At 46.0% G+C, this 21,737-nt stretch overlaps 2 protein-coding genes and 1 long non-coding RNA gene across 4 annotated transcripts; all 3 read right to left on the bottom strand.

Moving 5' to 3' along the window:
- Nucleotides 1–3,510: 3,510 nt before the first annotated feature.
- On the bottom strand, nucleotides 3,511–8,548 carry ZC3H10 (zinc finger CCCH-type containing 10). Of its 2 annotated transcripts, none has more exons than XM_037144196.2 (3): nucleotides 8,468–8,548; nucleotides 7,629–7,692; nucleotides 3,511–6,259 (listed from the first exon to the last, which is right to left on the bottom strand). In XM_037144196.2, the coding sequence occupies exon 3, from the start codon at nucleotides 6,202–6,204 to the stop codon at nucleotides 4,897–4,899; it is 1,308 nt and encodes a 435-aa protein (XP_037000091.2). In that variant the 5' UTR covers nucleotides 6,205–6,259; nucleotides 7,629–7,692; nucleotides 8,468–8,548; the 3' UTR covers nucleotides 3,511–4,896. The 2 variants fall into 2 exon arrangements, with proteins under 2 accessions (XP_037000091.2, XP_053517614.1); XM_053661639.1 differs by lacking the exon at nucleotides 8,468–8,548 and adding an exon at nucleotides 7,904–8,145.
- A 414-nt stretch (nucleotides 8,549–8,962) lies between these two features.
- Nucleotides 8,963–10,145, bottom strand: LOC119048556 (uncharacterized). The gene is made up of 4 exons (XR_005082362.2): nucleotides 10,085–10,145; nucleotides 9,945–9,969; nucleotides 9,534–9,556; nucleotides 8,963–9,299 (listed from the first exon to the last, which is right to left on the bottom strand). It is a non-coding gene; the product is annotated as an uncharacterized LOC119048556 (long non-coding RNA).
- Nucleotides 10,146–12,226: 2,081 nt separating this feature from the next.
- Nucleotides 12,227–21,737, bottom strand: PA2G4 (proliferation-associated 2G4). Its single transcript, XM_037144194.2, has 13 exons — nucleotides 21,453–21,737; nucleotides 19,219–19,347; nucleotides 18,864–18,969; nucleotides 18,705–18,774; nucleotides 18,374–18,466; nucleotides 15,178–15,241; nucleotides 14,852–14,930; nucleotides 14,623–14,701; nucleotides 14,398–14,531; nucleotides 14,007–14,101; nucleotides 13,763–13,890; nucleotides 13,554–13,607; nucleotides 12,227–13,345 (listed from the first exon to the last, which is right to left on the bottom strand). Exons 1-13 carry the CDS (start codon nucleotides 21,538–21,540, stop codon nucleotides 13,280–13,282), a joined length of 1,185 nt encoding a protein of 394 aa, XP_037000089.2. The 5' UTR covers nucleotides 21,541–21,737; the 3' UTR covers nucleotides 12,227–13,279.

Genomic DNA, 21,737 nt, shown 5'->3' with positions numbered 1-21,737 from the left:
AGCAGATTAAAACTAAATTGGCTCCAAAAGGGGGGAGGAAGGCTCAGATTGGAAATGATTACATTTTCCAAGCAATTACTGACCCTGACAACTGCTGGAACACAAATGTAAGAAACCAAGACGGTTCAGTTTCTCATTTGCCATTGTTAGAAGGAAGGTTTGGGATATGGTCACTGGTATAACTAATGCAGTCCTACACTGTATAGTTTGGCTCAGGAAGAGGGAAATGCAGGGCACAATGACAACGACCACTAGTTAACTGGACCTAGAGGTGGAGTCTTGTCCAGGGACTTACTTAAAAACTAGACCAGCTGGAAACCCTGGAGGGAAGGGATTGGTCACTGTAAAATGATTCCTGTTTAATGCAGTACTTATGGGGCTTTACTCTGTTTGATACAGCAGGGGAAGCAGAGTTAATCACTGAGGAGACATTATATCTGCAGCTGATAATTTTTTTCTGGCTCTGCAGGGCATAGAATTCATTAGGCTGTGTTTCATCAAAACTGCTTAAAGTCTATTGCTGCCCAATCTTAAAACTTTTCACTTCCCTTTCTCTACTTCTCTGTGGCTTACTTCTCTGCAGACTGCTTCTTCAGTTTGCAGAACTGTGTAAGAAACAATTTTCTATCTGCCTATTTCCTCCATATTCTCAGAGGTGAGCAGGTTGAAAAGGAGCTTGAGGAGTTTGAAGGAGGTAAGGATGATCTGCTCCCCAGCTAATGAAGAACTATAGGAGAAAAATGAATGAAGCTCCTTATAGGGAAGCCTCCCTATAAACTGAAATTTGCCAAACACTGGAGTAGGGAGAGGGGGTCTTAGGATGGGAGACAGGGTAACCTATGGAGGTTCCAAAATTCTCCCCTTCCTCAACCCATCTAGACTGTCAGACCCTCCTAATGAAGATGGCATATGGACCACAAAAAACTCATTCTCAGGAAGGTCTCTTCCCAGGCGGGGCCAAGAGCCACACAATCAGCAGCTGCAATGCAGACACCAGAACTAGTAAACAGGGTGGGTCCCCACCCATTGACAATTTTGCTGCCCAGGTGCCACCTGGTGGTGATAAGCAGTAAATGGTAACTGAAAAAAGAAGGGCCGTTAGAGGACGTGTCTTCCTTAGAGACTTCCTGGATTTGCAATCTGCATTTATATGTAAACTACAGTTGCTTCCTTGGGGAGGCAGATGATTGAATGTGGTAATCTGGTTTTAGCCCCCTCTCCAAGATGGAAGGGCAACAGAACTGTTGGAAATTTCCTCTGTATTATTCCTAGCAAACCACAACAATGTAGTAAGTAGTCTCATTGCTGGATGGCGCTACATTAGAACTTTGTTATGCCAAGTCGGGAGTCAAACTGTCTGATTACATTCCTGGCTCTATTCCCTTCTAGTTGGGGAACCCTGAGCTGATTAATCCTTTTTAAAAAAAATATTTATTTACTTCAGATTTTACTGATTTACTATGAGAGAGAGAAGGAAGGAAGGGAGAGAAACACTGATCCATTGCCTCTCACACGCCCCCAACTGGGGACCTGGCCTGCAACCAAGGCATGGGCTCTGACCAGGAATGGAAGGGAGATCTTCCCGTTTGCAGGATGATGCCCAACCCACTGAGCCACTACAGTCAGGGCTGATTAATCCTCTTTAAGACTCCTTTCTCCTCTGTCAAATGGGTATGAGACTAATATCTACATCACGTTGTGAATTAGATATTGCACATAAAGTGCCTTGACTTACATTAAGTACTCAATAAATGTTAGCTATTATTCTAGAACTCCCTGTTTATTTCCTATGCAGCAAGACAGGACCTTTTCTCCATTGGGCAGCCTGTCGGATATTCAAAGATATCCGTTGGGTATCCCCAAAGATATCTATTCAGCTACCCCACTGGTTTGTCAGTGGCCTTCTAAAGATTACATTTTGAAGAACACACAATACTTCAGGAGTGGTTCCATTCAGACATTCAGACAGACACGGAACTGCTATATTTACAATGCATGACCATGGGTCTGTTACCCTATGGAGTTCCAAAAAAAGCTAAGACCTTTTTTGTAGCCAATTGGAAGTCCTGTGTTGTTCTCATTGCTAATGTAGATTTCTGCATTTACTCCTCAAGCAGGCTCAAGCAATTTTTTAGGGGGAGGGTCAATCCAAATTGATCCAAATTGACCCCTTGGATTTAGTCAATCCAAGTTACAAACACTTTCAATATTACTTCATATGTCCTTCTGTTATGTTGATAACAGAGACTTTCATACTTTTATACAAGTTAAAAAAAAAGAACCACACCCTTTGGTATGGTATCACTAGAGACTACAGATTTTCCCTAACACGAATGCACTAATCAATATTTACTACATAAAATGTTCAGTTTGGATTCCACCAAATTGTACTATTAAGTGATTCCTAATTATTCTTTTATTTGCAGTGACTTGGGAGGAGAGAAAGAGGTGAGCAGCTCCTGACATCTGTGAACTGGCCTGACACAGCCAGGCTTCGGAGGTGGTGGGGCTGAACCGGGCTCACAGGTAGGAAACAGTGCTCTTCTGTTGGACACAATCGAGCTCACAAATCACCAACATAGGACAAGGGTACTCAGTGACTGTGATGAAGTGAGGCAAAAAAAAAAAAAAATCACAATTTTGTTTAAGCATAAAAGGTCAGTGTGCAAACCACAAAATAGCAAACATGTCCCTCTCCCAGCTGAGTGACTGCTGTTTCATTACCAATCACAGTTTCACTGCACTCCGGTCTGTCCTATTTCTGGATAAGATAAAGATACCCATCGAATTACCTATCCCTGCTTTCCTGTCAGCACCCAACCCAGAATGAAGCCCCACTTCCTTTAACCTTCCCCAAAATCACTTACCAGAGCATAAGTCCTGTAACTCTTTTCTAACACCCTTTCACTGAGGCACACCCCAGTTCCCCATGGTGCGAGCCCTCCATCACTGCGATGAGCATTAAACCCAGTTTGTTCCATTGCAGGTATATTCCTGGTCGTCTAGCTGAAGTACATTAGTAAAGGACATGGCAATGTGTCAGTTCCCCAAATCTCCCTCCTTAGAAATACTTAGCAAAATGAAAATAAAGTTAAGTGTGCCAGCATTTGGCTGGGACAAATTCATCTATGATCACACTCGTCTCTCTAAATGCTCATAAACCATTTCTTTTAATAATCCAAAATTGTGCCAGAAAAATCAACATTTACCTTATTACTGTGTAGCTTCTAAAATCCACAAATATTTCAGTGTTTGCCCACCTTTAGCCTTTAGTTTAGTTTTGTTTTTTTACTGGCCTGGCCTTGACCTAGCCCACCAACTCCAACCCCAGATAAAACCAGGCAAGAGAACAAGAGGTAGCAGGAGTCAGGATTGGGGGAGAGTAACACAGGATCACTGTCTCTACCTCCAAATCCACTGCCCCATTAGATTGGACATGAGTTTTTCCTCTGTATCAGCTATGAGCTGAAGAGGAACTGAGGTTTCGCTATTGGGGCCCTCAACCTTGACTTTTTTTTTTTTTAGTTTATTTATTGATTTTTAGAGAGAGAGAGAGAAATCCATTTGTTGCTCCACTTATTTATGCATTCACTGGTTGATTCTTGTATATGTGCCCTGACTGGGGATTGAACCCACAACCTTGGTGTATGAGGACAACAGTTATCAACTGAACCACCCTGCCACGACAAACTCTTAATTACATTTAACACCTCTGTGGTCCTACATGGAAGCAGAGGGAAGAAAGGGACAAACCCTGAGATTGACACCCCCAGAACTTTTTGCCAGCACCTCCCGAACCTTGAAAGTTTAAGGCACTGGTAACTGAGCGGGGGTGGGTAGGAGGAATATTAACTGCCACTGGTAACTCAAGAGTGCAACCACCACCCTCCCTGCTGTTTGAATAAGGATCTGCTAATACATATTCCACTCCCATTTCCCAGCATATCCACCCTCCTTAGTACCTGCCCCCCTACATGACCCTAGGAGCCCTGGTTACTAAAGCAACCTGGGAATAGTATATGCAGATAGAAACTAGAACAGATGGGACTATTTTTACACTGGACTAGGTGGTTCCAATGCTTTTACCCCATGAAGTGCCTTCCCCAAAGTCTCATCTGGTCTTATTCTGAGTCCCTACTCTTCTTCAGTGGTCTCCACCTAACTTTATCCCAGTTCTGTGAGGGGAGGGTCTTCATCCCCATTTTGGCGTGACATCTGTTTACTACTCCCATCTTCCACACAGGATATCTAAGCAAGTTTTCACTGCCTCTGTTTGTTAAAAATAATTGTTTATTTCTTTGGAAAGTGGTGGGCCCTGCCCTATGAATTTCCAGGCCAAACCAAGGTAATGAAAGCTCCCCTCATCTTTGGGCCGGAGTACTATGGTCCCCGCCTTCCCACAGGCCCAGGCGCAGTTACTGCCCAACTCGACTACACCCCAAATTGTCTGAAGGTTCCTACCAGGCCTTCTCACCTGGCCACCCACTTCCCAACCTTTCCTGGCTTTCCCTCTGGGCAGGGCACTTTTTCTTCCAAAGCCAGTGCTGGAACCTGTGCTGTGCAAAAGAGAGGACAAGACCAGGCATGTTGCCATCTTCCAATTAGGGGACATACAGTCCCTCAGTCAGTCCTTCCTCTCTGCTGGCTGCGGTGTGCACTCCTATGCAAGCCCCCTCTGTGAAACTTGAAGATGGACAAGAGAACCCTCATAAAAAGGAGGTGAGAGAAAACCCACCAGCCCAACCCCTTCTCAGAAGTAAACTCTTTTGTAGTCTCTTGTCCTAGTTCTTGAATAAGCCCTTGAGACAGGGCCTGGGACGGCTAGGCAAGTGGGTGGGTAAGGACCCTGGATCCCAGCCCTGGGAGGCTATACCAGGGGAGTGTCCATTAGCCCCATCAGTGTGGCATGGCTGTAATACGCATGCTCTGGGAAGCGATGGGGTAAGTCACCATGGGAGTGGTGGTGTGGCTCATTGTGATTCCTGCCAAGGGCTGAGCCATCGATACAGCCACGGGGGCCACAGGGGCCACAGATACAGCCACAGGAGCCATGGAGACAGGTGGGGGAGCCATTCCCTGGGCAATTGTTTGAGCCAGAGCAGCGGATAGTGGTGTTATCTCTGGGTTCAAGTGTGGGGGTGGGGGTGGCGGAGCAGCAGGAGGTGCAGCATTAGTTGGGGGAGCAGCTGGAGCTCCAGCGGGGGCCACCAGTTCTTGCTGAGACACAGGCCGAGGCTGTAGAGCCTGACTGCTGAGCGTAGTATGAGTCTGGGCAATACCATGGTTAAAAGTGGCAACAGTACCCACAGTGGGGGCCAGAGTCTGCTCAGTTGCTGGTGCAGTGGAGCTCAGGGTCATGACCTTGGCCTGATTGCGGAACTGGGCATTTTGTTCCAGGAGTACCTCATTGGTAGCCAGAAGGTTGCTGACCTGCTTCTTTAGCTCCTCTACCCGCTTCCTGAGCATGGCATTCTCCTCCTCTAGCAGTCTGCACTCTACCCCTCGGGGTGGAGCCAGGCTATAGTCATACGATTCAAAATGGAGGCCATCTGGGGGGCAGCATCCACCTCGCCGGCGTTTGGGGCCTGGCTCATGGTCCTCAAAGCCCCTGTCAGGGAGGTCATAGATATCATAGAGATCATGACGTCGTCCTGGGGGGACTGGGCCTGTTGAGCCCCCACCACCAGTGCCTCCTCCACCCCGAGTATCAAATTCAAAATCCCGTTGTAGGTGACGGAACTTGCACTTTGCTCCTCTCTGGCAGTCACCTTTGAGAAAGTCCCGGCAGATAGGGACCTCCTCCTTGCCATTTGGTAGGTCAGCCGGAGAAAGGCCCAGGCCTGCTGCAACTTTCTGCCTCAGCCTAGGGGGAAGCTCTCCTGTCTTCTTATAGCCATCCTCATCCTCCTTGGAGCCATGGATGAATCGGCAGTTTGGGCGACTACACTCCTTGTTCTGGAAGTCATGGCAGAAGATGAACTCATTTTTGCTCACCCCCAAGTTGGATACCTCACTCATGTCTGGATGGCGATATCGGCAACGCTTGCCTCGCTTGCACACATTCCTCAGGAAGTCTCTACAGATGGCATCTGAGCTGGCCCCGCCACTGCCTGCCCCTGTCCCACTGGCCTCCTCGCTGCCACCGTTTCCAGGGCCTCCACCGCTGCTCCCAGTGCCGTTGGCATAGCTGTCCCGGTCAGGCATCCTGGTCCCACCCAACTCAGGGCTTTCTTCCTTTTCTTGCCACCCTTGGTGACCACTAGGAAAAAGGAGAACTGTGTCAAACAAGAGTCCTCCAGAGGCCACACTCTCACTCTTCCCGACCTTAGGATAGGCAGTCCAGCAAGAGGCAGGCCAGTGGGGTAACAGCTTTGGAGATGGAGAACCTGAGAGATGAGAATTCTGCCCAGACTGGCTGGCTTGTCAGAAGTCCCGCCCAGGCCCTTGTGCACCTGGTCTGGGTCAGAATGATTCACACTTGCCTGGCTATTGGAGAAGGGAGGGAGCTGGGGTGAAGCCATCTCATCTCACTAGTGACTGCAGGCCAAGGAGGGGGCAGGGATACTGTAGTACTGGATTCTACTTTCCCTTCTGAACTGACCTTATTAAAGTTGTGGAAGTGAAATTAAAACTGGCAGTGTATGAATAGGCTAGGAGACTGGGAATCTTGGCCAAAATGGGCCAGTAAGCTACTAGGGCTGTGGGTAATGGATACTATAAAGTATCGTATCGCTAGACCACAGGAAATCCTGAGTGAAGAGACTTGTGTCACTAGCTTGAGGGTAGTCCTTAACCCTGTCATTTCTTAGTATTCCCTCCCAGCTCAACACCACAATCAATCCCAGTGGTCAGCCCCTTCCCCTCCACTTCAGGGGAAAAGTTCTACAGCTGGAACCTCCACTTAGAGACTCCCAAAGGACAAAACCATGTGTTCCATGATGAAGGTGGGAGGAAGGAGTTAATTTCAGAGGAACAAATGACCTTACTTTGCCCACTCTATCCCTTCCTAACACTCCATGAAAAGATACCACTGACAGCAAACCACACCATTCCTCACCCATAAAGATCTTCTTTATTTATAGACTCTATAAAAGCTTTTTAAGTCTCATCTTTCCCAAGAGAGCTCTGGAATGTCAGTCAACTGCCCTGGTTCTAGCCCGCCCTCACCCCACCCCCTACAAGACTGGAGTCCCAGCTACCAAGTGTCTGACCTGGTAAACCTTTCTTAGGCAGTGTTCAGGCTCCCCCTGCTGTTCAAATAGGAAAACTTCATATCGTTTCTCCTTGTAAGGGAAACTTTCCAATTTCTCTGGCCTTGATCTCTAAACACCCACCCATTGCCTTTGCCTTCAGATCTCGCTAAAATGAACTGACCAGAGGCGAGAGTTACAAGAGAATCTTTAAAAAAGAAGAGTTCTCTTCCTCTAAAGGGAGGTAGTCCCAGAATAATAGAAACACTCAAGAAAAAGTGATGAAAGAGAAGATACAAACTTTTACTAAAAGGGAAGTGACCTGGCGAAAAATAAATGCCATCTATCCAAGCCTGGCCCACACTGCAAGTCCCACCAGATGCAGATAATCTGATACAGTATTCAGCCCCACCCAACTCTCCCAGGATTGTTCGATACCTGAGGTAGCTCAGGTGAAGTCCGGGGCTCCTGAGGGTCTCCACCTCCACATCACTGCTGGGTTCTGAACAGGAAAAAAACAAATACTTGGGTGGGAGAAAGGGTAAGAATGGAGGACTAAGAATGGGGTGACTGTTACACGAAAAAGGTATGACAAAATGGCAAGAGCTCTGGGCACATCGAGATTTCCTCAGGGTGTCAACTAAACTTCACCTGTCAAAGGGAGAAGTTGTAAGTAAGAAAAGTGAAAAATAGAACTAATTTGGAGAGCCTACCAGGATGGGGTGGATAACCAGCGGAGTGAACAAAGGGTGAGGGGTGCTCTCCCTCAAGAGGAAGGAGAATGTGGGTATTACAGACTGGCCTAGGGTTGGGGGTCAGGAACTCCAAATGGGGAGCTGTGCAAACGCAGCGACTGACAGTGCAGTGGAACGGCAGACTAGACTTGGGGGCGGTGATTATGACGCTTCGTGACACCCCAGAGTTTGCGAAAAAAAGTCTTAGGAGTTTCCCGCAGCAAATCTTCTAGCGTGGCAGGTCTGTGCAGTGCTACCAGAGCTCAGCCCTGGGTTAGGTTAACAGGATACTAAGGGAGCACGAAGTGAAGCGGGGAGAGGGACTGCAGGTGACTTCAAGCTGAGATGAGCAGGGCTGTGACGTCACGGAGCTGGCGTTTGCTCGCGAAGCGAGGTCAGTTAGAAATGGGGCTCGTCCATGGGTCACCAAGAGCCAGCTCAGTCCTGGGGGGCCTTCTGTAGCCCAACCGAGCTCGGCCGCTGGGCCGGCCCGACTCCTCCCCTCCGGGCGCGGCCTCCACCTAAGTCTCCCGCCTCCCTCACCTGCCGCCGCCGCCGTAGTTGCTGCTGCCGCCTGCCGGTCCTCTAGCTTCGACAAAGAGCCGCCTGCCCAATAGCCCTTCCGCTTCCTGCGGAAGAAATGACGCTCTAGCCACCAGACCCGGAACTATACTCTATGGTGTCATTACTTGCGGTACTAGACGCAGGAAGTTCCCAGCAAGCTTTGCGAGTCACCATGACAACCCGACACAACACTTTCAAACGTGCAGAAAGCGACTCACTGAACGTAACCCGGGAAAATAAGGAGCTGGGCAGAACTGTTTGCACCTACTTGCCGGCAAACTACCTGGTTCCCCAAGCTTCCATTATGAGGGCCGGGGAGCAGATGTGGGTAGGGTTGGGTTGTGTGTAGGGGTAGGGTCCACACCCCTGGAGTAGGCTTTGTAGCTTCAACCTCTACAACACTGAGTAGTAACAGGGCCCACTGTACTGATAGACTCCCCAGCCAACGGAACCATAAAAACCACAAAATAGACATCGTTTTCTTCAACTAAGAAGAGATGATTTATTGTACACATTCAGCCACAAATGTTAACAGAACCAGTCCAGAATGTCACAGGTCCAGGGAAAAGGACCAAAAGGGACTGTTGTTGTAAGAGCAGCGTGGGTCTCTTTCAAAAGGTGGTCTCGGAGATCAGACTTGTATGTTCCACATCCATCGACAAGTTCTCGATAGCAGGCATGCAGTCGAACAATTTGTACCAGTGTCCCTGGCCTCTGGCTTCCTTTATTTCTGCTCCCGTGGCTTCCATGGGTACACAAACTAGCAGTTTACTTGGACCTCTGCCTCATCTTTCTTCTTTTGCGCTTCAGCCTGAAAAGCAGACAAAGGAATACAACCCCTGCCCTCAAGCCAGCGTAGTCCATCTTAATGTGCGCACAATACAAAGTGGTGAAATGTTCAAGCACTACATTTTGGCCTGACAAATCTCAAAACATTTTAAACCTCATACTCTTTTAGATTTCTAAACCAAATGTTACTCCGAAGTTTTGTCCAAGGCATACTCCATTCACTTCCCTCCCCTGGTGCCCGCAATGGTTAACATACCTGCGCATTCGTTTCTTCCTCCACTGGCAACAGATCATAACCAGAGACAAAGAATAAAAAAGGTCATTGGTTTTAGTGACAGCTTTAAATAGGGATGTGGAGAGCAGCATTTAAAACCAGGCAGGTTGTCGACCAAACATTAAGGCTTAGTCGCAGTATTCACAACAATAAAGTCTCCTAAACCCGGCCCCCGCCCCAGCAAGTAGCCCCCGAAATCCGCGTGCGCTCTTCTCTCCGTACACTTACCCAGCCACCTTTTCTGCTTCTCCGCACGTTATCCTTCCTCTACCACTAGTTTTTTACGATCTTAAGAACCCAGCGGTTCGGAAACCATGGCGGACTCCCCTTGCCTGGATCTCCACCCCCAATCCTCAACTCCTACAGCTCAGCTTACAGTCAGAGACTGCTTACCTTGGCTCTCATGGCGCAGAGGTTTCTACGGGTAAAAAGAAAAAGGCTACAGTTAGTTTGCTGTGATGATGGTAAGTGCAGACACTAGATGTTAATGGATTGTACACGAACTCCACACACAGGCCGCAAACGTAACCCACCTAAGAAGATGGCGTTAAGGCCGAGAGAAGGCCAATTCCCCGCCTACGGGTATTTAAGGGAGCGCTCATCGTCGTCACTTCCGCAGCTTGGCCCTACCTCCAGGGGAGTAACGATGGCTTCCGGTTCCTCAGATAACTGATAAGTGATTTACTTCTCTTGGAAAAGTGTATTGTGAATTTGAGTTACGAAATCCCCCATCCCCGGTTTTGTTATGAGGGCACTGTGTTATTTAAACGTGAGCACCTATTTCCAATATGACACCTGGAAGAGTAGGCGAGCAAAGGATAGCGACTTCCGCCATTCCCCTCATTGCTTTATGGGAGTTGCAGTTTCCTGAGACACCTCCATTTTATTATGAATAGGTGCGTACTGTACAAAAATTCCTAATTTGTTTACTGGTTTGCCTTATATTTTACACTAAATTGCTGCGGGGAGACTCTTTCGAACCTCCAGAGGCTCTAAGGTTACAGAACATGGGAGGATATATAAAGTCGGGTTGTCAAGATAAACTTTCCTAGCCAGCTGTGATCTTCCCCTTTGCCTGAGACAGAATGTAATTAGATTGCTTGCCATAATGCATCTGGTTCAGAAAGTAATTCAATGATTCTCCCTACCAATGGAGAGGGGGAGATGGCTGTCTTATCTAGAGCCAAGAATGGTATTTTGTATGCTAAAGAACTTACCAGTATCAGGGTATGACAGGTCAGAAGCACCTGGTAAACGGATAGGTAAAGATTTGGCTAGTTAGTTGTGAAGAATGGAAAGGAATCCTTAACCATACTTTACCTCAGTCACTGATACGGCAAGGTTTTTTGTTTGTAATCCCTCCTTGTTTTGGTGGTTTCCCCTTGTAACTTATGCAGTAACACATCACCCTTTTAACTCTATTAAAACAAGGTTTTTAAAACTTGGGACCCTTGTTCTAAGTGTTTAAATAGTTTTAGTATTTTCATCATCATAATATAGTTTTTGAGGATAAAAATGAAAGCCAAACCAGAATTATTTCATTATCAAGTCAACTAGGATTTTACCTGTTGATTGCCCAATCTATAAGCTCTTATGAAGAGCTGTTTTCTTCACTGTGGTATTTCTAGGTCAGCATGCCTCACATATTAAGATACTCAAATCTAATAAATTATTTATTTTAGGCTGGCCCAGAAAATTTTCACAACACTAAAGGCATCCTTCCTGGCTTCCTAAGTCAAGATAAACACTTGCATAGAGTTTTGCGAGGTCTGTCCAGGAAAAATCCACCTATTGTTAATATAACAAGAGTGGTTTGCAAGACATCAGTATAACCTGGCAGCCAAGGAGAGTGGACTGGAATGTGCAGGTGCGAACAGTGACAACTTCACTGTACTAGTCAGCAGGGGCAGTGGACACCTTTGAGTGAGGATGTGCACCTCATGGCCCTAGCATTCAAACTAACTGGTAGAGCAGGCGGAGCTATGAATCTGCATTAAATTTTACGTTAAGCTTGAACGTTCCTCTGCCAAAACCATCCAGATGATTCAGAAGGCTACAGCTAGGGGAAACTGGTGATTAGTAGCTTCATAAGGACAATGTGCCTGCTTATGCTACCACCTATGGTGAAGGGTATTTTGGTGAAACATGAAATCACCCAGGTGACTCAATGCTCCACTACAGCCCAGATATGGCACCCTGCAACTCCTGGCTTTTCCCAAAACTAAAATCACCTTTGAGGGAAGAGATTTCAGACCATCACTGAGATTCAGAAAAATATGACACGGCAACTGACGGCAACGGGAAAACTGAGTGAAGTCCCAAGGTGCCAGCTTTGAAGGGGACAGAGGCATCATTGTCCTTTGTAGGTTTCTTGTGTCTTCTTCAATAAATGTTTTCTGTATTACATGGCTGGATACCTTCTGAACAGACCTTATGTATTTTGTAGTACACATTAAACGTTAGTCCTGAACAAAATGTCAGCAGCAGCAAGGTTGGTGTTTTCACTTTAGAAAATTAAATCAAGCCCCCACTGAAAATTTACTATCTAGGATTTTTCTTTGGGTTGGGGAAACAGTCCCTGTTTTAGAGAGAATACAGCTCATGGAAAAACAGCTCCAAATGATCGCTTCAACTAACACCCACCTGCATCAAATAAGAGCAGCAAAGGCACATGATTATGAGCAAATCCAAATTTATTTTAACACCATGTCATTTTCAATGTTTAAAAACCTCATAAGTTAGCAGGAGCCCTGGTTCCCTGGGACAGCATGCCAGAGGTACTGAATGAAATTCGTCACCTTTCTCTCCAAACCCCTAGCAATTCACCCAATTCAAGTCCACAGCTTTAGAAAGCCAGGAGTTGTCTCTTCAGTCAGTCTGCTCCTCTGGTTCCTGGTCCAGGGAGGGAGATCAAAATATTTCAAAAAAGAAAACCACAGTCGAGCTTCCAGCTCAGGTTTTTAAGATGGAGCAAGGGAAGACCCCACTGGCTCCAAAGAAATAGACTGGTTGAAATGAGTTCCTTCTTTACAGCTTTGGGGAGGAGAGGGAGAGCTGTAAAGAACCCTGCAGAACAAAAATGACTAAAAAGATTTACAAACGAGGATCATTTCGTAGATGAGAATCCCTTGTTAAGTGCAGGCTCCAGCTCCTAAAAAAGGGAGGGGCCTGACTGGACAGCCTGGATCAAAAAAGGAATCTACCACATGTGAATAAAAACAAATCTGAAGAACAGTTCCTCTCTACTTTGAGGCCAGATAAAATACTTGGGAAGAGTGGGAAAAGAGAGGAACAAGCCCCAACAGATGGAAAAATGCTGACATCAGAGTGTATAAAAAAATTTCAGCTGAAGTTTTAGCGGTGGTGGCTCCTTTAGCCTCCTCCCTATTCTGTTGTAGGGCCATAAACCTTGACCAAGCAGAGAGTGGTAGAAAAAGGCTAGAAAGAGGGGCTTGAAGACGATGGATTTTGACTCCTGATTTTATTACTGAATTTGTCTTTTCTAGTTAAAGTAGTCTTCAGTGGCTGGGAAGCTTGGCCTCCCAAGACCAGAGTCAGTTGGAGCTGGTTGTTGTTGGAAGGGGTTGGGTCGGGAGACTGGGATGGGGGGCAGGGAGACACCCCGATCTGCTGGCGGTCCTGGGTGAAGACGAACTGCACTTCAGAGCCTGGGGTGTGGTGGAAAGGGGATGAGGCAGGAGCAGCAAGCTGGGGAGATGGGCCCCGCCTCAGTCCCCAGCTTCATTCTCTTCTAATGTTTCTCCGCTGGTGGCATTCTCTGCAGTCTTGGAGGCCTATATTCATGGGAAAAAGAGGAAGCACACTGTCAAGTTTCCTTGTGGTACTGTTTGGGGAACCAAGGACAAAAATACCCTTAATTCTCTAGGTCAGGGCTGAGAAGGGGGGAAACGAAGACATACACAAATGTACACCACACCACGACCCAGGAAAGTGGAAGAGGGATCAGGCTGATCCCGCCAAAGAGGGGTAGTAGTAACACACCTTCTTTTTTTTCTTTTTCTGGGTTTTCCGACTTGCAGAACTCTGGAGGAGGGCCTGGACAATAGAAAGAAGGAAAACAAATTTTGAGGAATTTGGAGGAAACAGTCTCACTTCAAAATTGTAGCTCTTTTCCAGGACACTTTGCTGACACGTAATCCTCACTTCCAGGACAGGTTCCATGTGCTCCCCACTTTGCAGCCCACACTAACCTTTAGTTCTGCGTCTTGGACCTCCATCTCAGACTTGTAAAGGTCAGGATCAAAGGGACCACTGGTTATCCGCATGGGGCCATTCGGCATGAGCAGAACTGTAAATTTAAACTGGGCAACAAATTCACCTACGGAAGAGAGAAGTATTTTGATAAAATGGTCCCTTGTTATACTTTTTATATAACATATAGGGAGTAAGGAAGGAATCATATACCCAGTTCTAAATACTTCTTTTAGAACTTACCCTCCTTCTCATAGAGAACATTAAACGGTTGCAGCAATTCATGTTTGGCGCACTCTACCACACCCATCCGGGCCTTTTTCTCATCTTCAAATGCTCTGGTAGAAGACAAATTCAGGGATCCTTAACTCCATATCAAGTCTTACCTACCATTTTGCTCATGTTTTTAAGTAGCTCCTACCCTTAGGCAAAAATCATGGTTAGAACTGCTCTTTCACATTCCCTTCAATGAGGGATATGGGGAGCATAAGAGAACCCTTGCATGAAGGCTGGAATTACAAGTCTAGGCAGGAGGGGAGGGAGAGGGAGGGGTGGAGGAAGAAACAGTGTTCCTGGGTGTGTGGTCTATGACTCACGCTAGTTCCAAGTCCTGTCCTTGTTAAGTGCAGTATACCTTAAGGTAAATGGCATGGCATCAAAACGTCTTTCAACTTCACTGAAGAAGGCACGTGAAGTTTTCATTTTCAGGCCATATTGTTTAGAAGGATCTCGTTTATAAATGGTGGTTCTCTGCCCTGCATCCTTGGCCTAAAAGAGTAAGTTAGGTCACATTTGTTCTGGTGCTCTTGGAACACACCCTCAGTCATCCCTCTTGCTAGCTTTGGTAAACATTCCTCACCTTGCCCTCTCCTGAGCTGACGAGAACATCCACAGCATACACTTCATGTACCTCAAATTCAGCTTTTTCGTGGTCTTTCCTAAAAGGAAGAAAAAGGGAACCATAAGGAGCAGTAAGTAGTTCCTGGTTTGGAGTAGAAAGTGAACAAAATTAGGCTAGAAGTTCAGAAGAAAAAAAATTCATCACTAGTCTGGTATGGTGGAAGGTGAAGGGTGGGATTGGCACCTACTTCTGCTGGTCTGTGGGATTCTGGATAATGGTTTTCTCTCCATCGATGACATGCTGCTTCAACTGGTGTGACAGCATACCTGTAGAGAGGACAAAGCCTATGGTACCAGCTATCTAGAATCCCAAAAGGTTTCCAAATCCACCCCCCTAAGTAGTTTGATGGGGCGGGCAGTAAGAGAAAGGTGACTGGCTATAGAAATGGAGGGCACTGACGTCTTTGGCTTAGACTGTACTAGAGCTGGGATGGATCCTCAAGGGAGGAAAAGGCCTGAATTCTGCTAAATCACTAGGTACTTGGCCCCTCAACCCTGTTATCTGAGGTCTCACCTTCTATTGGCGTGCAATTAAATGAGTGGGCAACTTTGTTCCAGGCTTCCGTCACTTGTGTGTTCTAGAAGTACAAGACCAAATAAAAGGTGAGATATTAGGGCCTAATAAATTCTCTACCACGTGAGTAAGAAGCATAAAACAACTGAGAGTTCTAATGTCCCCATAAAGTACAAGGACTCGGTTTTTTCATGTCATGGCCCTATCAGTCCCTACAACCTAAAGATACCTTACACTTGCATATCCTTTTACAAAGGGCTTTCACAAAGATGGTCTAATTAGACAGCAATTCTGGAACATGAGTAGGGCACTTCTATATCCCAATCTAGAAGATGAGGACACTGAGGCTCAGAAAGCTTAAATGATTTGTCCAGGATTAAACTAGAGAACAGAATGAACTTGGTATAGTCCTGGTTGAGTACCTCAGTTGGTTAGAGCACTGCCCTGGTATGTCAAAGTTGCAGGTTCAATCCCTGGTCAGAGCATATATGAGAACCAACCAATGACCCTGGCTGGTGTGGCTCAGTGGGTTGGGGGCCAACCTATGGACCAAAAGGTCACCGGTTGGACTCCCAGTCGGCGCACATGCCTGGGTTGCAGGCCAGGTCCCCAGTTGGGGGTGTGCGAGAGACAACCACACATTGATATTTCTCTCCCTCCCTTCCCCCCTCTCTACAAATAAATATATAATAAAAAAAAAAACCCAACCAATGAATGCATAAATAAGTGGAACAACAAATTGATGTCTCTCTATTAAATGAATCAATAAGTTACAAAAAACAACAAAAAATCTGGTATAAACCCAGGTTTTATGATGAGACGTTCTGTGTTTATTCCATTATACATGACATTCTAACCTTTGAGAAGGGACAACAAACTCTTATTTTCCTCTTACCTCTTTCAAACATGATCTGATCCTTACCTAAGCTACGATTCTTAGATGAAAAGAAAAGTGAATAACTAATCCCAGCTAATAGTATTAAAATATGTGCTAGGTACTAGCACATATTTTAATCACAACATGGATCATCTCAATCATCACAAAAACCCTGTGAAAATAAGGCACAATTTTACTTTTCCTATTTTACAGATGAGGAAATTTGAACTGATTTTTAATTAGTAAGAGGTGGCAATAGGGCAAGAACCCAGAAAGTCTGATGTCATAGCCAGACAAAACTACCTTCCAGTGAAGATATACAATATTTAAATATACAAATATAAATAATAAGTGTGTAAAATGATACTAGTTAACGTGTTTACTATGTGCCTAGTACTGTTCAAAGAGCTTCATAACAGCTCAATGAAGTAGGTATCGTTATAAGAAAACTAAGAGGTTTAAATGAAAATTATGCAGTTAAGTAACATTGGGGATGAATTACAAATTGATTAAAAGCATGAAGAACAAGAGCACAAAAAAGGGAGCAAGACAAAAGACAATACTTTTTTTTTTTTAAGATTTTATTTATTTATCTTTAGAGGGGAAGGGAAGGAGAGAGAGAGAGAAACATCAATGTATGGTTGCCTCTCATGAGTCCCCTGCTGGGAACTGGCCTGCAACCCAGGCATGTGCCCTGACTAGGAACCAAACCGCAATACTCTGGTTTGCAGGCCTGTGCTCAGTCCACTGAGCTGCATCAGCCACGGCCAAAAGACAATACTTTAGGTATTAGGTATCAAACAGGTCTCTGAAAACTTAAGTGTTAAAAAAACGTCTCCCCTGGCAAGGGAGTTCGGTTGGTTAGAGCATTGTCCTGCTACACCAAAGCTGTGGCTTCTATCCCCAATCAGGACACATACTAGAATCAACTAGTGAAGGCATAAATAGTGGAACAGCAAAAACAAACAAAACAACAATAAAACATTTCTTTCTCTAAAATCAATACGTAAAAAAAATATCTCCACTCATGGTTTAATGTATTAAATTGTATTAATTCATGAGAAGTTTATGATCCCTGGGCTTCCCAATATTGTTTTTCAAGATATAGAACTATTAGCCTTCCTTCGTCACCAGTTTACCAGCACTATTACTGTTGTATAATTTTTTTTTTTTAATCAATGTATGGTTGCCTTTCATGCATCCCCTGCTGGAAACTGGCCTGCAGGGAATCAGCCTGCAACCCAGGCATGTGCCCTGACTGGGAATCGAACCACGATTGCCTGGTTCGCAGGCCCGCGCTCAATCCACTGAGCTACACCAGCCAGGGTCTGTTTTATAATTTTTTTAAATTGAGTTTTAAAACATACCCGTACTTGCTCTGGCTGGTGTAACTCAGTGGATTGACTGCCGGCCTGTGAACCACAGGGTTGCTGGTTCAATTCCCAGTCAGGGCACTTGCCTAGCTCGCAGGCCAGGTGCCCAGTAGGGGACTTGTAAGAGGCAAATACGTTGATATTTTTTTCCCTTTCTTCTCCTCTCTCTAAAAATAAATAAAGTCTTTTCAAAAACCATACCTGTACTTTATTATAAGTATCTACCTCAAATTATTTTCAGGGACACACATCAAAAACAAGAAAAAGGAATGATCTCTGTAGGTTCCATATATCCCCACGGAGTGAACATGGAGCTGTCTATGGTAGGCACTCAGGGGCTGCTACTCATTACTAAGCTCTTTAGTTCCTGTGTCTTCTCTTACAGAATTCCCATCCTATGAAGTAGCTAATTGTAAAATGCTATTTGTTTTAGCCCTGGCTGATGCGGCTCAGTGGACTGAGTGCGGTCCTGTGAACTGAAGGTTGTGGGCCAGGTCCCCAGTTGGGGGTGTGCAAGAGGCAACCAATCTATATTTCTCTCGCACATTGATGTTTCTCTCCCTCTCTTTCTCCCTTTCTTCACCGCTCTCTAAAAATAAATAAATACAGCCCTGGCTGGTGTAGCTCAGTGGATTAAGCACGGGCCTGTGAAGCAAAGAGTCGCTGGTTAGATTCCCAGTCAGGGCACATGCCTGGGTTGCAGGCCAGGTCCCCAGTAGGGGACACATGAGAGGCAGTCACACATTGATGTTTCTCTCCCACTCTTTCTCCTTTCCTTCCCCTCTCTCTAAAAATAAATAAATAAAATCTTAAAAAAATAAAAAAATAAAATGCTCTCTGTTTTATAAGAGGCTGTGAAAAAAAATGGAAGTTAATATAGAATAGTTGCAGATGCCTAGTGCACCTTTGGCTCTACCGAGTTTTGGAGCTGAACTCAACAGCTTACCTGGTTTCCAGGTTTGACCAGGCGTAGGGCAGCTTCAGCACAAAGGTGAGCTGCCTTGATGACATCTGCTTTCCTCCCTGTTACTTGGGTGCCCTGTAGATAAGGAAATATAATCAGTGCCTTCCTGGAAAGGTCTCAGCTGGTTATTCAGTTACTATCTGTGTGCCCACTATGTAAGGCCAGCCAATGAGCAGGAGAGAAAATACCCCTTTTACCTTTTATTTATCTATATACTCTTGAAACTTACATGGTATTAGAGGGTAGGGATAAGAAACTAGTATACCCTCCCCTTTCCCCACAGGCTGCACAAATTCAAAGCAAGACCACCTACTTGAGCTACACCAACCACAAAAGTGTGAGCCACATTAGCGATGAAGCCATCTACGTGGACCCCAAGATCACTGAAAAGAGCAGAGTATACAGCATTAACAACTGGGACTATGTAAATGCTTAGGAAAAAGACAAGCTCTCTAAAATGATTTAAACTTACATTTTTACCAAGTCACCTTCCTTAAGAATATAGTCTTGGTCACTCTTCAAAGGGGAGAAGTGACATACACAGTTATTTACTGAAATGCTGGTGGGAAAGGCAATACCTGCAAAGACAGAATCATCGGCCTTACTGCCTTGCTCTCTTTGAACCCTACTGCCCCTCAGAAAAGTGGAAGGACCACCTTTAGGGTCTTGCCTAAGTTTAATCAGTTTGCATTGGGTGGGAAACTCTCGTAACCCACTTGCTACTCCAAATATCTCAGCCGGAGGTGGGGTGAGAGTTACATCGTTCTGACAAACAGGATCAAATAAGGGTCAAACTTGGGAAATTAGTGGGGGATTGATTTTTTTACCTTTCTTCATTTCTTTTTCTTTCTTGAAAATTTTTCCTGTCTCTTCCATAATCATGGCATCACCTTTCTCACACAGGCACAGTACCGACACACCTGAGCAGGATGCTTCCACCAAAGACCGAAGAACCCCTGGGGGCAGAATCCCACCATGTCAGTCCCACATGTGTTGTCTAAGTTACAATTTAAGTAGCCCTGGCTGGTGTAGGTCAGTGGATTGAGCACGGGCTGTGAACCAAAGGGTTGCCAATTTGATTCCCAGTCAGGGCACATGCCTGGTCCCCAGTAGGGGACACATGAGAGGCAAACACACATTGATGTTTCTCTCCCTCTCTTTTTCCCTCCCTTCCTCTCTCTCTAAAAATAAATAAACTAAAAAACTTTTTATTAAAAAAAAAAGAGGTCTTCTATTCTATTAAAAACAAACAAACAAACTACAATCTAAGCAATATCTAGAAGTTGGCTCCAGAGTTTCTAATACTCTCTAGTGACATTACCTTAAGGCTGAAGGAATATATTTTACCTTTTGGAATGTATCAACCTGTAACCTCTAAATTTCTACCTTCCTCTCCTAAAATAAAGAAGTAAAAATTCCCATCCCTTCCTTATACATGACAACTGGGTATATATGATGTCTCCCTAGGCAAGGAAGACTTGCCAAAGATACCTGCAATGTGGTAGGGCAGAATTATAAACCTCACCAAGGTATCTCATACACACGCAAAGCAGACTAGGAGGAATTCAGAGGTATCAGGAACGACAGGAAAGTAGGCACAGAACTGCTGACTCAAAGCTGCTGCACTGTGAAATGCTACCTTCTCCCGTCTCAGACACCCCAATTAGGTGTTAATAACTCAATTTATTAGACTTATTTCCACACAAACAAATATATAAACCAAGAGGACTTAATCTAAGGTCCCTGAGCTTCAGCAGGCTCACGGCTTATAGCTTTTGGCAAAGAGGTATGTGACCCAAAAGAGTTCCAAGCTTGTAATTGCAATCATAAGGACCCCAGAAGTTATAAATTGCAAGAGGGAAAACATTTTTTCTGATTCAAATCACTTATATACAAATACCAAAAATAGGGGCACTATAATAAATGTCCATTATGTGATAGAGTGTCTCCATGTCCCATCCTGACTTCAGGTTTGATTTGTTTGATCTAAGTTTTGGTAATTCTTTGGAGCCTGAAACTCACGTTTTCACAAGTAGGACCAGAGGCACCCTAAAACCTATCTCTACTGTCAAAACGACTAAAAAAAGCCTAAAGATAAGCGCCTGCTGTCCCCTGGACTGGGTTTGAAATTGGGAAGGTGAATTGGAAATACAGAAAATAGAAAGTGAGACATCTGCCTACAGTGGCAGGCAGCTGCTGAGAAAGTCTGAGTAGTCCTAATAAGGATGACTTCTGAGATCCCAAGATCAGCCTTCCCCTTCCAGTATTATTCACAAGTTTGTCTAGCCGGGGTGAAGACCTCAGAAACACTCTTAAAGTTGTCAAGTGCCTGATAACAATCAAAGTTGAAGGCTAACTAAGGCTTCCTGCACAGACTGAAGACAGTAATGAACAACTTCAAGAAAATGCCAGATATACGTCCAAGAGAGTGTCAGGAACTCCATGAGTGCCCTCCAACGGTCCGTGAGCTGGCCCAGGAGAGGAAGGGGACCCCCAAAAGGGAAAGAGCTGAAGTAAAGAACGAAAGACTTAAGCAAAGCACGTGTTAGGGAAGCTGGTGTCAGCGACGGTAGGAAGAAGGCAGCTGGCGATCTGCACAGGGACCCGGCAACATGTGCCGGCTTGGCTCCTGACGCCGGGGAGCCGCGACAAAATAGAGGGGCTCTTCCGTTGCCAACAGCTAGGTGCTTCCTTTTCGAGGTGGCCTCGCCGCTGCCAAAATTAGAGGAGGCAGGGATCCAAACGAAAGGGTGAGCAGAAGATGCGCCTTGCCTCCTTAGCAACGGCCTAAGGTCTGTGCCGGCCAGGTACCCTATTCTGAGCTCTTCCCCGTCGTCCGCCCGCACCTCCAGACAACAACCCAGGCCTGGACGCTCAGGTCCCAGACGCGACACAGTCTGCCCACCACCAGCGGACCGCGCCACCCTCAGCGGACCGGCGCGGAACCCTCAGTAGCTCACTAGGCAGGACCCCACCGCTCAGCCGCTCTGGGGCCAGCCTAGTGCTGTCCCCTAACCTCTATCTTTCAGCCCAGAACCCGGACCCCTGAGGCCGCACTCACGGTTGGCGATGTCGCCCCCCATCTTATACTTGGTCACGACCAGGTCCTCGGCGATAGTTTGCTCCTGCTGCTCGTCCTCACCCGACATCTTCCCGCCGACACCACCACTGCAGCCTCGTTCCTCTGAGCCGCCGCCTCGGTCTCCCTTCCTAGCCACAGGCTGTGGTCAGAGCTCCTTCGATTTGCGAGAAGAGCGCGAGCAAAAGCGCGAGCAAAAGCGCGAGCTAGCAAGGGAGCGGGCGGGCGAGTGCGAGAAGCTGCGAGCGCGCGGGCTGAGGCGCAGAG

This window comes from Artibeus jamaicensis, unplaced genomic scaffold, assembly GCF_021234435.1.
Source record: "Artibeus jamaicensis isolate MK-2021 breed Jamaican fruit bat unplaced genomic scaffold, CSHL_Jam_final contig_233, whole genome shotgun sequence".
NCBI classification, from domain to species: Eukaryota; Metazoa; Chordata; class Mammalia; order Chiroptera; family Phyllostomidae; genus Artibeus; species Artibeus jamaicensis.
Note: the sequence above shows the minus strand (reverse complement) of the source record. Positions and strands in the feature narration are given on the sequence as shown.

Excerpts from the sequence above, each read along its gene's own strand:
- ZC3H10 (XM_037144196.2), bottom strand. The coding sequence starts at position 6,204 with ATGCCTGACCGGGACAGCTATGCCAACGGCACTGGGAGCAGCGGTGGA.
- PA2G4 (XM_037144194.2), bottom strand. The coding sequence starts at position 21,540 with ATGTCGGGTGAGGACGAGCAGCAGGAGCAAACTATCGCCGAGGACCTG. Across the intron at positions 14,702-14,851 it reads AATCCCACAGACCAGCAGAA|GAAAGACCACGAAAAAGCTG; the intron begins GTAGGTGCCAAT and ends TCTTCCTTTTAG. Across the intron at positions 13,608-13,762 it reads TCCAAGACGCAGAACTAAAG|GCCCTCCTCCAGAGTTCTGC; the intron begins GTTAGTGTGGGC and ends TCTATTGTCCAG.